Source organism: Macaca mulatta, chromosome 14, assembly GCF_049350105.2.
Source record: "Macaca mulatta isolate MMU2019108-1 chromosome 14, T2T-MMU8v2.0, whole genome shotgun sequence".
In the NCBI taxonomy this organism is placed as follows: domain Eukaryota; kingdom Metazoa; phylum Chordata; class Mammalia; order Primates; family Cercopithecidae; genus Macaca; species Macaca mulatta.
The window spans coordinates 89,909,648-89,924,384 of NC_133419.1; the positions used below are offsets into that span (position 1 = coordinate 89,909,648).

A 14,737-nucleotide genomic window follows, 5' to 3' on the forward strand; every position below is an offset into this window, starting at 1 on the left:
GCCCCTATTCAAGGTAAGGACTCCTTTTGTGGCTCTAGCTCAAAGTCTACATTAAAACAGTGCATTAGCCTCTCTTAAAACTTCTCCCACTGCCTCAGAATAGGTAGGATGCCTATATGATCTGGTCTTTATATAGCCAATGCTGAATTATCAATAGCATCCCCATTCATTCTCAAAAGTATCTGGTTTGCACAACAAATTACATAGTCACTGCAAATGTACAGGCAAGAAATGAGAAACTGAAAAGAATGTAGAGGAAAGTAAAAATGTTCTCCCTCAGTGCTAGAATAGGATTGTCTAAAATACAACTAGTGGGCCTTCCATTCGAAATGTAATGTGAGTTTCTAAGAGGAGCAAGTGCCTCCCACCAGTAGTAAGATGACCAAACCTTTCCCTGTACCACATCAGTGTGAGTGAAGGGAGACTTCCGTGAAAGTGGCTTCTAAAAGAGAAGATACTTGGGAATCAGCAATTCTTAATGCTTCATTATATTGCATAAATATCTCTATCCCCTAACAGTATTTCCTTAATATCCTCCTCCTGAGGCCCGAGGCCATAATAGAGGGAGGTTATTTCCCAGTCAGCACAATAAGCCGACTCCCACAATATCTTTCTAACCCTGGTTAACGTCTTGAGTCTAAACTCCTGTGATGCTCCCTGTTAAACTACCTGCCTGTGACACTGTCTGGGGTTCATTAATGCCACTGTCGACAAATTCTGCCCACTGTGTTCCCCTGGCATAAAGAATAAATGTTTTTAAAAACATGCACATAAAAATACTCCTTTTAGATTTCCAAGAAAAAAAAATGATTCCAGTAGAATATAAATCATGCTCTATGATTAACTCTTGCTAACAAGTAGTACCAAATGGCAAGAGCTCTGCTTAAAAGAATACTTCAGGTATCATTCACATAATAAAAATGATCTGAGAAGAGCAGCAGAGCTAGCACAATGAATATTTACACTAATGTGCTGTCATTGCCATTCAAACATTTGAGGAGGACCTTCCCCTCTATCATTTCCAGAATTATCACATTATAGTCTCTCTCGCTCACTTAAATAAAGACATAAAATACAATCACCACCCACACAGCACTCTCCAAGCTAAAGCCAGTGGGAGTGTTGACTATGGTAAGATTGCAGATATGAAGGTGCCAAATCTCATTTACAATGCATTCCCTCCACATTTCTTTGAAAGGAGCTGGGTTAGGCTCTTAAGCAGAGGCTCTGTGACATTCATAATTTATTTTCCCTCCAATATCCTTTTTATCAGTAAGCGAGAATAGCAGTATGCATCTCCTTCTAATGAGTTTTTCAAAAGAAAATGAGGAAAGAAATATCCAGTTGTATACATATTTGGAAAGAGGAAATGGTTTTGTTTTGTTTTGTTTTCACCAGGTATTTTAGGAATTGAATATCTTTAACGCAGCACACCAACAGCAACCTCCTAAAAAGGTATATTAAAAATTAAAACAAAGAATTCCTCAGGAGGAAGGCTTGTTTTGCAAAGATAAACCTTTATTGCTAAAAATCAATAGAATTTTAGAGACCTTAGAATATTATAATTGTTGCCATGTCAAGGAATATTCCTTTGAGCTGCTAAGCAGTTTTCACTATATGTTCATCAAATTACTTTGCTGATAAGAAAATCTGGACTTTTCAAAAGTGTTGTGTCTTTATCAAAAAATCTGTTTTTTTCAAAGTTAAATGTGGAGTGTCATTCTTACAAAGCTATTAGTATTGGTACTGGTATAATTTGTTCTTGCTAACATTTATTGCATATGTCTATATTCTACCTACTTTGCTGCATTATCTTATTTAAACCCAAGACAACACTATTATATAAGTGATTTTATTAATCCCGTTTAATTGCTAACAAAAAGCAAGGACAAATTATCTGCCAAGTTCATACAGGTATTAAGTGATGTATCCCCTTTTAATCTCTATGTTATACTAACATCTTGGAGAAGAAAATTAATGTATTTTAAAGATGCATTTTAACACTAAAAAGAAACATCTGAGTTTAGTGTACATGAAATGTCATCTTTTCAGGTGGCATGCAACAGATTTATTTATAAAAAATGAAGAGAATTGCTAAAATATACAACAAAAATTAAAACCAGGTTAAGACAAGGACACAGATAATCATGGAACAAAAAATGTGGGTCCTAAATAATACTGATTATAATATTTGTAGCCAAGAAAGTGAGACTTTCACTTTGCCAAAATCAGATCACATACTCCAAGAACATTTAGTTTGGTTTTCAGTTTTAAAAGGGATACAGAGAAGTATTGCCAAATAGGGGCCACATAACTTAGTGGTTAAAAATGTCAGTTTTGGTATCTGATACCTGGATTCAAACTAGAAATCTACTTACTAGCCACGACCCTCATCAACTCATCTCTCACTGCCCCTATTCTCTCAGCTGAACATTGAGAATAATAGTAGTAGTAATAATAATAATAATAATAATAATAAATTTACAGGGTTGTTAGGAGGATTTAATGAGAGCAAATGTTAGTAAAAGAGAAGCATTCAATTAATATTAATTGTTAATATATTCAAAGAGACAGTTCAGAAAATTAAGATCTAAAATATCACAATGTAAGAAACAGACGAATAGAATTTAGGAAAGTGGGCAACTTAACTTCCATGGCCTCCAGAATCACAGACTTTTAAATAGCTAGACAGAAATTACAGTAAAATAATTCCAACCAAAAAAGAAAGAACACTGTGAGAATTAGAACTTTCCCTAAGACAGAATGGACATCTTCAAAATTAGGCATTGACTTAGTAGACATTATTGTAGAGGAGCTTAAAAGAGGTTTGATCAAGATATCTTTTAAACTTCCCTAAAATTTAAGATTCTATGAAAAAAAATGACCTTAGAAAATAATATGAAGCAATTTCTCTTACTGTAAAAGTCTGCTTAGGTAGAAAACCAGTCAACAACGTCTAATCACCTCATCTTTTAAGCCTATTATTTTCTAAAATTTCTAGCCCACACTGATAATTCTCTGAATTGCTAGCATTCATGTAAATAACACATGAATGTTTACATTTTAAAAATATGCAGTTTTATAATATTTCTAGCTTTTCCGATTGATTTTTCAAAATTCCAAGTCAATGATCAATGCTGGATGAATAAAGATCATGCAATATATTGCTCTTCTTTACCTTATGGTACTTACCACATTGATGGACACAGAAGTTAATGCTAAGCAAATAGTGATTTTCTGTTCAGACCTAAAGCATACTGTTGAACAGAAATTTCAATACAAATCCAAGAAACTTACTTTGAACAACTGTACTTTATTTGGATAACCAAAAGTTGAAGAACAAAGTTATCTAGGTATTTCAGAAGTAAAGATATGTCTGTTTTCAACATTTGCATAAATAACTTAAATAGACTTGATTATAAGCCAATCTTTCATCAATATAGGGTATTTTTTTGAGAAAATTGTAAAATGTTATCAGTAGTAACATTTCTCATACCAGAAGCATATCTATGTTGCTTTTTAAAAAATTGAATTTCCTGGAAAAAATGTGCTCTGTAGAATGCTTATTGTATTATGTATGGGTTATATGACATGATTCAAAATTAGAATAATTGCTTTCTTCATTACTACGTATAATAAATAAATATCTATTAATTTAGTTTAATGATTGATTATATATAATTAGTCCTATAGATACCTACTATTTTTCTGTATAAATTAAAGTCACTTTCTCTCTATGACCCTTGTTCTACAAAAGTAAAATCAAAATTTAAATATGCATTCCTTTTACTTCCAAACAAGTAAAGAACTCTCAATGTAATCCTCCTCTTTAAAAAGAAGTCTGTTTGAACTGCTGATCCTTTAAAAAAATTGACACTATTTTGATTTACAAAGAAATAGATTTTTTTCAGAGTTTTAATTTAGTAAAACATAAAGACAAAAGCATATATAATTATACTAATAAATGACTGCATTTTTCTTTTCTATATCTATCTGATATAGATACATAGATGAACAGACTGACCACAATCTCAAAGAAGTCAAGATAAAGGTATTTAAACAAATACTAAGATCAAATTCTCAGAAGTACCGACCTCACCAAAAAAATAGAGCCTTGTCGTAAAAACTTAGGAGTTTATAAATCAGAATGCCTAGGTTTGAATCTAGGATCCATCGGTTAAGGAAACTTCAACAAGCTACTTAATCTTTCTAAACATTAGGGTTCCCACCTCTGAAAGAGGTTTAACAATATTATTCTCATAAAATTCTGAGCAATTTTTTTTTTTTTTTTTTTTTTTTTTGAGGCGGAGTCTCGCTCTGTCTCCCAGGCTGGAGTGCAGTAGCGGATCTCAGCTCACTGCAAGCTCCGCCTCCCGGGTTCACGCCATTCTCCTGTCTCAGCCTCCCGAGTAGCTGGGACTACAGGCACCCACCACCTCGCCCGGCTAGTTTTTTGTATATTTCAGTAGAGACGGGGTTTCACCGTGTTAGCCAGGGTGGTCTCGATCTCCTGACCTCGTGATCCGCCCGTCTCGGCCTCCCAAAGTGGTGGGATTACAGGCTTGAGCCACCGCGCCCGGCCAATTCTGAGCATTTAATAACATAAAGTATCTGAAGCATTTTGAATTTATACTTAGCATATAGTAAGCATTATGTAACTATTTTAGATTACTGTTATTATCATTAGTAGTATCTGGTTATTCATACTCCTCTTAAGGAGCATAGCCCTGGACAGGTAACCAATCCCATTTAAAGAGCAGAATGTAAAGCAGACTTTTCTCTACCAAGGGCTTTCTTGGTGCCCTGAAGCTCCAGAGAATTAATTATAATGTGTGGCCATGTTTCCAGTGCTCTACAACTGTGTGTTCTAGAACCTTGGTACTGAACAAAGCTAACCAGGACATATGGGGTAAATCCATTTGATACTGCTGTCTTAACCAGCAGTCTCCAAAATCAGGGGAAAAAAACCAAAGCAACATTTTGAATATGTACCCTGAAATAAATATCTGATGAATGTAAATGACCCACTATACTGATAAATTACATTATAAAACATTCTGAAGAAAGAACTAAACAAAGGTCTGAACCTTTCTTCAAACTGTTTCCCTGGAAATATTTCAGGCTAAGAAAAACAGGGAATGTCAGCTGTGTTACCAGCAACATTGTTTATTATCAGTGAAATGCTTCTGGACGGAAAGGACTGTGATTGAACTATGAAATCATTTTGGGCCTCAGGGACCTCAGCCTCCTTGTACAGTGTGTTCTTGATCCCAAGGGCATCCTTTGAGGGGACCTACGCTGTTCCCAAGATACAGGTTCCTGTGGAGTAGGAATGAGCCTTACCCAATGCAAGGTAGACCATGCCTACCCACACGGGTTCCTCATCTTAAAACAGAGTTGCTACATGAAGGAGTGGGGGTAAATGCTTCCTGAGCAACTATAGGGACTCCTACTGAATAAGCACCTGACACTATCCTGTTGACATTCTGTGTGTCCTGCCCTGTATCCTGCTAAACCAAGTAAACCTGCTGCCAGACCTATTATGTCATGCAAGTGTGAATGTCACGCCAAAGCCACCAAGTTCACTGCTGGTGGCCATACAGACATACACATGTGCAAAAATACATTATTTTCTTCATCTATCTTCATGTATTATTTTAAGCACCATGCTTTTGAGTATACTGCTTGGATACACATACTTTCAGAATATGTTATGTATACTCTTTGCAATAAGCTTAGGATACATTATTTTTTCACTTTATGAATTTTTTTTCCTTTGGTGATTTTGACAGATCCTTTTCTTCGGTTACTTTAAATCTTTGACTCTCTCTGCAAGTATTACTTCCTGTAGAACTTTTAAAATGAAAAACTGGAAATTCCATTGTTATAAATCTTGCTTTAGCAGGACAGTTTCAGGAAATACAAACATTAAAATATATTCCTGATGTTCTCCATTCTTAAATTTTTTCCTTTAGAAGATATTAAGATATATCCATAGGAAGATTTAGAAACTAAAAGGTTGTGGGAGAGGTAACTCTAGCTTTTAAATGTAATATACTTTATACTGGTTTCATTACAATATGCTATGCTAAAAATAGAATTATGTCTTCCATTCTTGACACTATTCTCAGTTCCACTCTTGACACTATCCCCAATAGTGGAGAAACTATTTCTTCCACTCTTGATAATTTTACACTTCCTATGAAATTTCCTATAGAGTTGTCTTTCATTACCCCATTTTGGGGTACAAATGGTTTTAAATACATATATTTGTAAACTTACCCTGAAACATGCAACATCAGCAGCATGTAGAAGACAAAGAAGAGGTTATGAGTATACCAGAAGATATCATAGTTAGAAACTCTGCAAAACAAATATATTCATTTTAATGCTACTTTACATTCCATCTTACTAAAAATATCAAAATATCATGTATCATTTCAAACATATCTCACAATTTAAGAAAGCTAAAATATGAGTATGTCTGATTTTCATCTAATACCAAAGTATTAACACACCATATAGAGAGAACTGACAAAAAATATGAGTAAGAATTTATCATTTTGTAAGTTATTTGTATTTCAAATACATATGGAAATAATAAAAAATAAGTTGTTTATTTTCAAGATATTACGATATAAGACTAAGAAGCAGATAGTAGTCTGCTAATATGTACCTTGGCTATTATTTTATCAATATTGTCAATTTTCAAATAATTTCCAAAACAACCAATACTCCTCTTTCAATACATATTTTGAGAATCGTTCAAGGGAAACTCAAAAAGAGAGAAATTAAAATAAATCATGACCAAAGTGTTATATTCTTTTCCTGGACAGTGTAACCAGAATGATACCTCGATGTTATTGCTCTGAGGGAGGACAAAGACACTGAAAAGACAGCGAATGTCGAGCATAATCTACAGAACATTTGAGAGAAGTAAAAGAGTAACAGTTATTTTATTTCATATGTCCAGGGTGGATTTTATATATTAGAATCTTGGAAGTAGAGGGCAGATTTTACAAAAGCTTCCTAGATGAACATGATGTTTCCCATAGACTCTTAGAGAAACCCTTATTTAAGCAGCAGGCAATTGCTTTACATTTACTCCACTCATAGTATTTGCTATCATAAACAATATCATTACCATGCCTTGTAACGTATACAAAGTTCTATTTTTTTTTTTTTTTTTTTCGAGATGCAGTCTTGCTCTGTTGCCCAAAGTGGAGTGCAGTGGTACAATCTCAGCTCACTGCAACCTCCACTTTCCACTTTCAAGCAATTTTCCTGCCTCAGCCTTCTGAGTAGCTGGGATTACAGGCACTCGCCACCATGCCCAGCTAATATTTGTATTTTTAGTAGAAATAAGGTTTCACCATGTCAGCCAGACTGGTCTCGAACTCCTGACCTTGTGATCCACCTGCCTCAGCCTCCCAAAGTGCTGGGATTACAGGTGTGAGCCATCGTGCTTGACCCTCTGATCCTTTTTTAAATCAAAACCATTATAATGTGAATTGCAAGATTTAGGGATACACTTTTCTAATGCTTTTAATACACACTGCCCATTGCCCTCTAAAAACACATTTATTAATTACAAACCCAACCGTAGGCTAGGAGTGCCTGTTTCCCAAAACTCAGACCAAATTTTGTAAGTTTTCATTATTTATTATAAGTAGGATGGGGTATTATTTCATATGTGCGTTACTCACTTTTAATTCTTCTGTGACCTTTCTGTTCATAATCATTACCCATTTATATAGAGTATTTTAAATTAATATGTGTAATTTGTTACACATATTAGACCTACATTAAACTTGACTTTCCTCATAAGCTTGTAATGCCACCTTTATTATCTAGCAGGTTCTTATATATAGCAAGGTCATTTTCAGGGCTTTTTACTGACTTTGTCCCTTGGTTCAATGTGTTGGTCATTTTTGCAAGTAAGTCCCACTCTCTTTTAAGTTACTGAAGTTTAATCATTTTAATGTTCAGTAAGGCACATCCCTCCTTTTACTCCTCTTTTGAAATATGTACTTGGATGTGCCCCAGACAAACTTTGGAATCACTTTGCTAAATTAAAAAAACAAACAAAATACCCCGTCTGAGAATGTTATTGAAATTGAAACACCCCTAAAAAAAAAAAAAAAATCGAGGCGTCAGGCATGGTGGCTAATGCCTGTAATCCAATACTTTAAGAGGCAGAGGTGGAAGGAGTACTTGAGCCCAAGTGTTCGAAACCAGCCTGGACAACATATTGAGACCTTGTCTTTACGAAGAAAGTAAAATAAAATAAAAATAAAATTAGGCATGGTGGTGTGTGCCCGTGATCCTGACTACTAAGGAGGCTGAAGTGGGAGGATCACTTGAGCCTAGGAAGTCAAGGTTGGGGCTTCAGTGAGCTGTAATCTTACCACAGTATTCTAGCCTGGATGAGAGAGAAAGATCCTGTCTCAAAAAAATAATCATAATATAATAAGAACTATATCTTTATAGTATACAGCCTTTAGTTAAATCTCTACATATTTCTCTCAGTGAACATACTTCTTTTGTCTCCAGATATTATGTGTTTTGCTGCAATTTTGAGTAGTTTATTTTTATTTTATTCATTTTTTCAAACTAATTATAGTTAACAGACAAAAGGATTATTTTTACATTTGTTTTATATTAAATTACCTTTTTCAACTGTTTCACTTGGTGTTAACACCAAATTTTTCCATAATTCTCTTCAATTCTCTTAGAAACCTAATAATTACCAAAATAATTACCAAACATAGATATTATACCTACTTTTCTGGAAATAAAATAATTTATTGTTGCATTTTTTCCTAATAATTCCAAATGTTTCATTTTTTACTGTATGTAAATATTGGTAGAATTAAAAATACTTTTTGTTTTTTCTTGATTTTCTTAGGAATACATCTAGTATTTCACTGTTGAGTATAACCACAATTCTAGCTTTTATATTTTTTAATTCTACAATGGAAATAATTTTAATTTTTAGTTTATTTACTGTGAGTATTTTAAGTCAAAATTTGAGTTCATATTAGTAACTGCCATTTTAAAATCAATTGAGATGAGAAAATGTATTCCTGTCATCTGATAATAAGATACATTAATTATTTTAATAGATTGACCCATATTGAACTCTCCTTGAATTAGGAGGCTACATTTCACTATCAGAAATCAAACATTGCAGGCTTATTTATTCACTTGATTTGTCTAATGCTTTAGTTTATTACTGAGAAAAAGAAAAGGTAAAATAAAAGAGATATCTGTCTCCATGATTCATTTAAGAATTTCATGATTCTAACAATAATACTTACAGAAAAGCAAACTAGGTGTTATAATCTTGCTTAAACAAGTTTTAAACAAAGCATAAAACCTCTGAAGATTAAGAAGTGCTTAAATTGCTTATGAGAGCAAATGCAAAATCTCAGTTCACAATAGAAGCTGATCTTTTCATTCCATTTGATAAAACTGTATCTCAAGGATTTTAAAGTAAATATGTCAGATGCTCTAATTTTCCTTCAAGAACTCCTAAAATTGAAAAAAAAATAGTTTTTTAAATGATTCCTATATCTAAATAAAATAAAACTGCTCCCCACAAAATTGGCACCCTCACATACTAATGTTAGTGAGTTGCCTTTCTGTAAACCAAGTTTTCATTCTTATGAAAAGCTTTAAAAAGTGTTCTTACAATTTGACTCAGCTATTCTACATCTAAGAATTTTTCCTTAGGAAATCATTGAAAAAGCATGTAAAGACATATGGATGGGGGTGTTTGTTTCAAAATTGGAATACAAAAAAAAAAAAAAAAAACCAAATCTACCCAAAACATTTAGTAATACGGATCTGGGAAAATAATGTATAAAGACCTATTTGGCGATGTGCTGTGCCATCAGTAAAGAGAATAAGAACAAAATATTTATTAATGTAAAACACGTTCATAATATAAATTTAGGTAAAAAGTAAATTAAAAGCAATATTCTAATATGGTCCTGTTTTGGTAAAATACATAGGTATATAAGAGAGAAAAAATGATTTGGGGGTAGGAGGAGGGGAATTAGTGAACAAGAGTAAGAAGGATTTAATCTATAAAAATACACTACATATGCACAGTATTAATCTTTGGGTAGTGACTAGACTTGTGAAATTTTGGGGTGTGTGTATGTGTGTGCACAAATGTTAAAAAGTATAAGGATAGATTCATTTAAGTATATTATTTGGCAATTATTTTCAAAGCTTACATACATATATATAGATATATTTCTGTGTTTCTATTGAATTTCACATCTCAACAAGTAGAACAATTGAAGATTTTTGAAGATTAGAGGAAATACATGTTACATTCCTTTTTTGCTTTAACTAAAAAGTTTATTCAGAAACATCGACACTATAAATATTCTGAAAAATTAAATGTGTCCATCAGAAATGACATGTGAAAGTGCTCCTGATAATGTACATCTGATTTTGCTCAAAATCTCTTAACGATAAGAATCAATATGAATGCAGGTAATTTGTTATTTTAGCAGATGGAAACCAACAATTTCTCCAAAGTTTTGTATAGAACATCATGTTAATTTACAGCAAGACAAACTCATATCAGGAAAATAGCTGTAAAATAATTTTAAGTCACATATTCCTAGGAATTCCTAAGGTCCCTGTATGTACACATTGCTTTCAATCCCATGCCCCATAGAGATACACCACCCTTCAGAAAGATACTCAAATTCTGAAGAACTGTAATTGTTTTGGTCATCAAATGCAATCTCCATACACAATGTCTTACCAATCCAGAAAATCTGCTAATACGAAGAGAATTTTCAGAAACAAGAAGTCATGTATAGAAACAGCTATACTTCACTCTTACTTACCCAGAACAGTCCATTAACCAGGACACTACAGTGGTTAAACACTTTGATTACTCAAGACTTTTTCTAAATAACCTGACAGATAAACATCAAAATAATTGACTCTGACACTTACCTTATTGCATATGTAGAGGCTGTGATCATGAGGAATAGCACCACTACCATGCAGACCCCTGTCAGGCCAGGAACTATAAAAATGTACACAAGTACGTTTTTACTTAAATAATAGTGAGAAAAAAGTATAAAAAATGATTACATTAGAATCCAAAATACTATGCTGTTCTGTGGGAAGCCTAATTCAAATCCCATATCTACATGTATGTTCTCCCTCAAACAAGCCTTTTACTTTTTTATTTTTTAAATTAATTTTTAATTGACAGATAATAAATATACATATTCATGCAGTACATGGTGATGTTTCCACACATATCAAGTAAAAGTGATCAGATCAGAGTAATTAGAATATACATCCATAATCTCAAACATTTATTATTACTTTGTGTTGGGAACATTCAATACCCTTCTTCTAGCTATTTGAAAGTATATAATACATTATTGTTTACACTAGTCATTCTACAGTGGTATAGAACAGAACACCAGAACTTATTAAAATCAGCACAGTTTCAAAGTCTTTCAGGCAAATCAGGGTCTTTTATCTAAAAAAAAAATTCTTTTTTTTATTTCCCAAATATTCTACTCAGAATGGCAAATATGTACTTACTTCTGGAGGTATATACTAAATATCAGTAATTAATGCAATAGGACAAGGTTAACATTCAGACTACAAAGAAAAGCTATTGAGACAATTCCATCTGGAAAAGTGACATTCCTCTGCTTATTTTCTTGTCAAGAAACCTACTATGAAATAGAAGGGCTGTCATGGACTATTAGCCACCAGCAGAAGCAGACACCTTGGGTACAATGCAAGAGCAACACAGGTGTGTGTAATTAGGATTCCAGAGTTAGAATCACTGGAAAATAACAACATTCGAAATCTTAGTACAATAGAAACAAATTTCACTTATAAAGCACTACATGAAAAATAAGAAAATTAGTCTACAGGTTCTTAGTACTTGAGTACTCGCACCTCCTCACTTTCCCAGTAGACAGTTTTAGAAGCCTAATAAAAGGTGCCCTGCCCTAATGTACCTAATCCAAATCATTTCTTCTCTGCACTTCCTTCCCGGAGTCCTTCCTTTCCCATTGATTTTTCCATTTCCTACTGTGAGTGCTTACTTCCCAGTTGTAAGAGATGAGCAAGATAACTAGTCTAGTTCACTCTAAAGAGCTAATGGCATGAAAAATACACTATTTTGGTAAAATAGCATGCCTGCAAATTAACCTAGCCATTGTACTTCCAAATGTTTACCCAAAAGAAACAAACATATATCCATGCAAAGACTTGTTTAAGAATGTTCATAGCTATTTATTTTTAACAGTCAAAGTCTAAAAACAACTCTGATCTTCATCAACAGATTAATGGATAAACAATTGTGGTACTTATCTGTACCTGGAAAATTAATCAGCAATAAAAAAACATAAACTGTTGATAGATAAGCAACAATATACGTGAACCACAAAATTGTTAGACTGAATAAAAGAAGTTAAATCACCCAAGCCCTGAAAAAGTACAAACTCTATGATTCTTTGAATATAACATTTCAGAAAATTTATACTATTCTTCAGTGACAGAAAGCAGATCAGTTATTAAGAGGGGTAGAGGGCAAGATGCATTATAAAAGAGAACAAAAATTTTCTGTGATAATAAAAATATTTATCATCTAACTTTTGATGATGGTTCCACTATTGTGTATGTGTGTGTATATGTATATATCAAAACCAATCAAATTGTATACATGTGTATAATTAGTGTACTTCAATTATAATTTCATAAATTTGAGAGAAAAAAGAAGAGGTTGAGCTCACTGTTTTCAAGTATTAAAGAAGAAAATCTTTATTTGACCAAATGAATAACTAAATGATAGAATCCCAGATGGCTACAGAGTGTGAAATTATAGTTAGAAGGGCTTTTCCAATATTTTATTGGGCCTTTATTAGTGTTCTTCTATGTCTGCATACAGTTTCCTATATAGTTCTGAACATGCCAAGATTAGTCATGGAATGTCTGCAAATTACTTCATTGAAAGAACACCTGGAAAAATAGAGTATGTTTAGAATAGAGCCACAATTTCCAAAGTGTGTTATTTGAAAATTAATTGCTTGAAATATTAATTTCTATTACCAAAAAATACTATAACCATCCCTTAAAAAGTCACAGGGTACATTAATGTATAAAAGTCCCTGAGAAGTATTACATTTAAAAAACCTGATTAAACTTAAATATTTTCTTAAACTTATTAGACGAGAATATTCCTTTTAGGTCAGAACATGAAAACATATTGGAAAGACTTAGAGGAGGTCAAATAGTTTACTTCAGTCATTTGAGGATAAAGTAGAAGGCCCAGAAGACCCAGCCAATGATGTATATGGTCTGAGATTACACTCTTGTTACTGTCCCTCAGACAAAACTCCAATCTTACTGAATCTCATCTGCAAACTAAGGAGAATAAATCTGATGATTTTCTATGTTCCTTCAGATTTATAAAGTTATCTCTTTTATCTAAAGAATTTGTTTTTCCTTCTTATTTCCCAAAAGTAAAAAAGACCAAAGTGCATAATTTATAAAGTAATAGATTTCAGATCAGTGAAGAAGAACTTACAATTAGCAAGGGCAAAAAAAGTATACTATAACCAGAGTTGTCAAAAAGTCAGGGGTAACTACCTTAAGAAGCCCACTGAAAGCAAACAAGCAGAGGCTGGCTAACCTATTATCTGGGATGTTGCAAGAAGATCTATGCATCAAATAAAAGAGTTAAACAAATGACTTATATTCATTCAGTGAACGGTTTATAGGCATATACAATGTACTGTTAAATGCTAGAGATAAAATAAATTCTGCTCTACAAAAAATCCCAGTCCACTGGTGGAGACAGACAAGTTAAGCAGGCAATTACAACACAGGGCATTAAGTGCTGTAAAGAGAGCTAAGCACTGAGTGCTCTCAGGGCACAATAAGGGGCACCCGAAGCTAGGGTTGATTGACAGCTCAGCTAAGTCCCAATACATTAGCCTTATTACAACACATTCCAAGAGTCTGAAAACACCGGCTGGAAATCATTGGGCTAGTCTAATCTCACTGGGCAAAGTTAGGAAGTCAAACCTATACATGTTTCCTTAGCAAAATACATGTGTATTCTTATTGCTTTATATTTATGCATATTAAATTTACTAGTCATTTTTAAAATGAATAATTGCATGACATTGTAATTTCTAGATGAACCTGAGTGATTATTTTCATCCATACCCAGGTGTGGTCAGAAATATACCATTATCTATTCATTATCCTATTTTCCTAACATAGTTGGAAACATAATTATATTTGTTTATGAGGGTTTTTAAAATTAAAATCAGACATTATCCATTTTATTCTCACCATGAAAGGTACTACCAAATTTGGAGATATGTACCAAGCATTTTTAAATGAATGTTTAAATAATTCAATCTATTAATCTTACCTTAGAAATCCTTAATTGGAATGTTTTTAACATTTCTTATGTAGTAAGTTTAGCCACTATATTTTACGTCGCTTGTATAGCCAAAGACTTTATTTTCTACAAGACAATCTTAATTTGTCAGTACTAGATTCCAGTGAAAAAAATTTCAACACACAGAGATAGAAGACTCTACATAACATTAAAAAAACTAAACTCCATGAAATCTATTAACTAATAAAAATATTCTTTATCAGCTGGGCGCAGTGGCTTACGCCTGTAATCTGAGCACTTTGGGAGGCTGAGGCGAGCAGATCA

The 14,737-nt window shown here is 33.1% G+C and overlaps 1 protein-coding gene across 6 annotated transcripts in view; it reads right to left on the bottom strand.

Moving 5' to 3' along the window:
* NOX4 (NADPH oxidase 4) overlaps positions 1–14,737 on the bottom strand; it is a 170,725-nt gene that overhangs the window by 90,281 nt on the left and 65,707 nt on the right. For all 6 annotated transcript variants that reach the window (XM_001105331.5, XM_001105410.5, XM_002799737.4 and 3 more), the window contains 2 exons: positions 10,984–11,056; positions 6,283–6,363 (listed from right to left, as the gene is read on the bottom strand). In XM_001105331.5, coding sequence (XP_001105331.1) covers positions 6,283–6,363; positions 10,984–11,056 — 154 coding nt within the window. The remainder of the gene's footprint in view (positions 1–6,282; positions 6,364–10,983; positions 11,057–14,737) is intronic.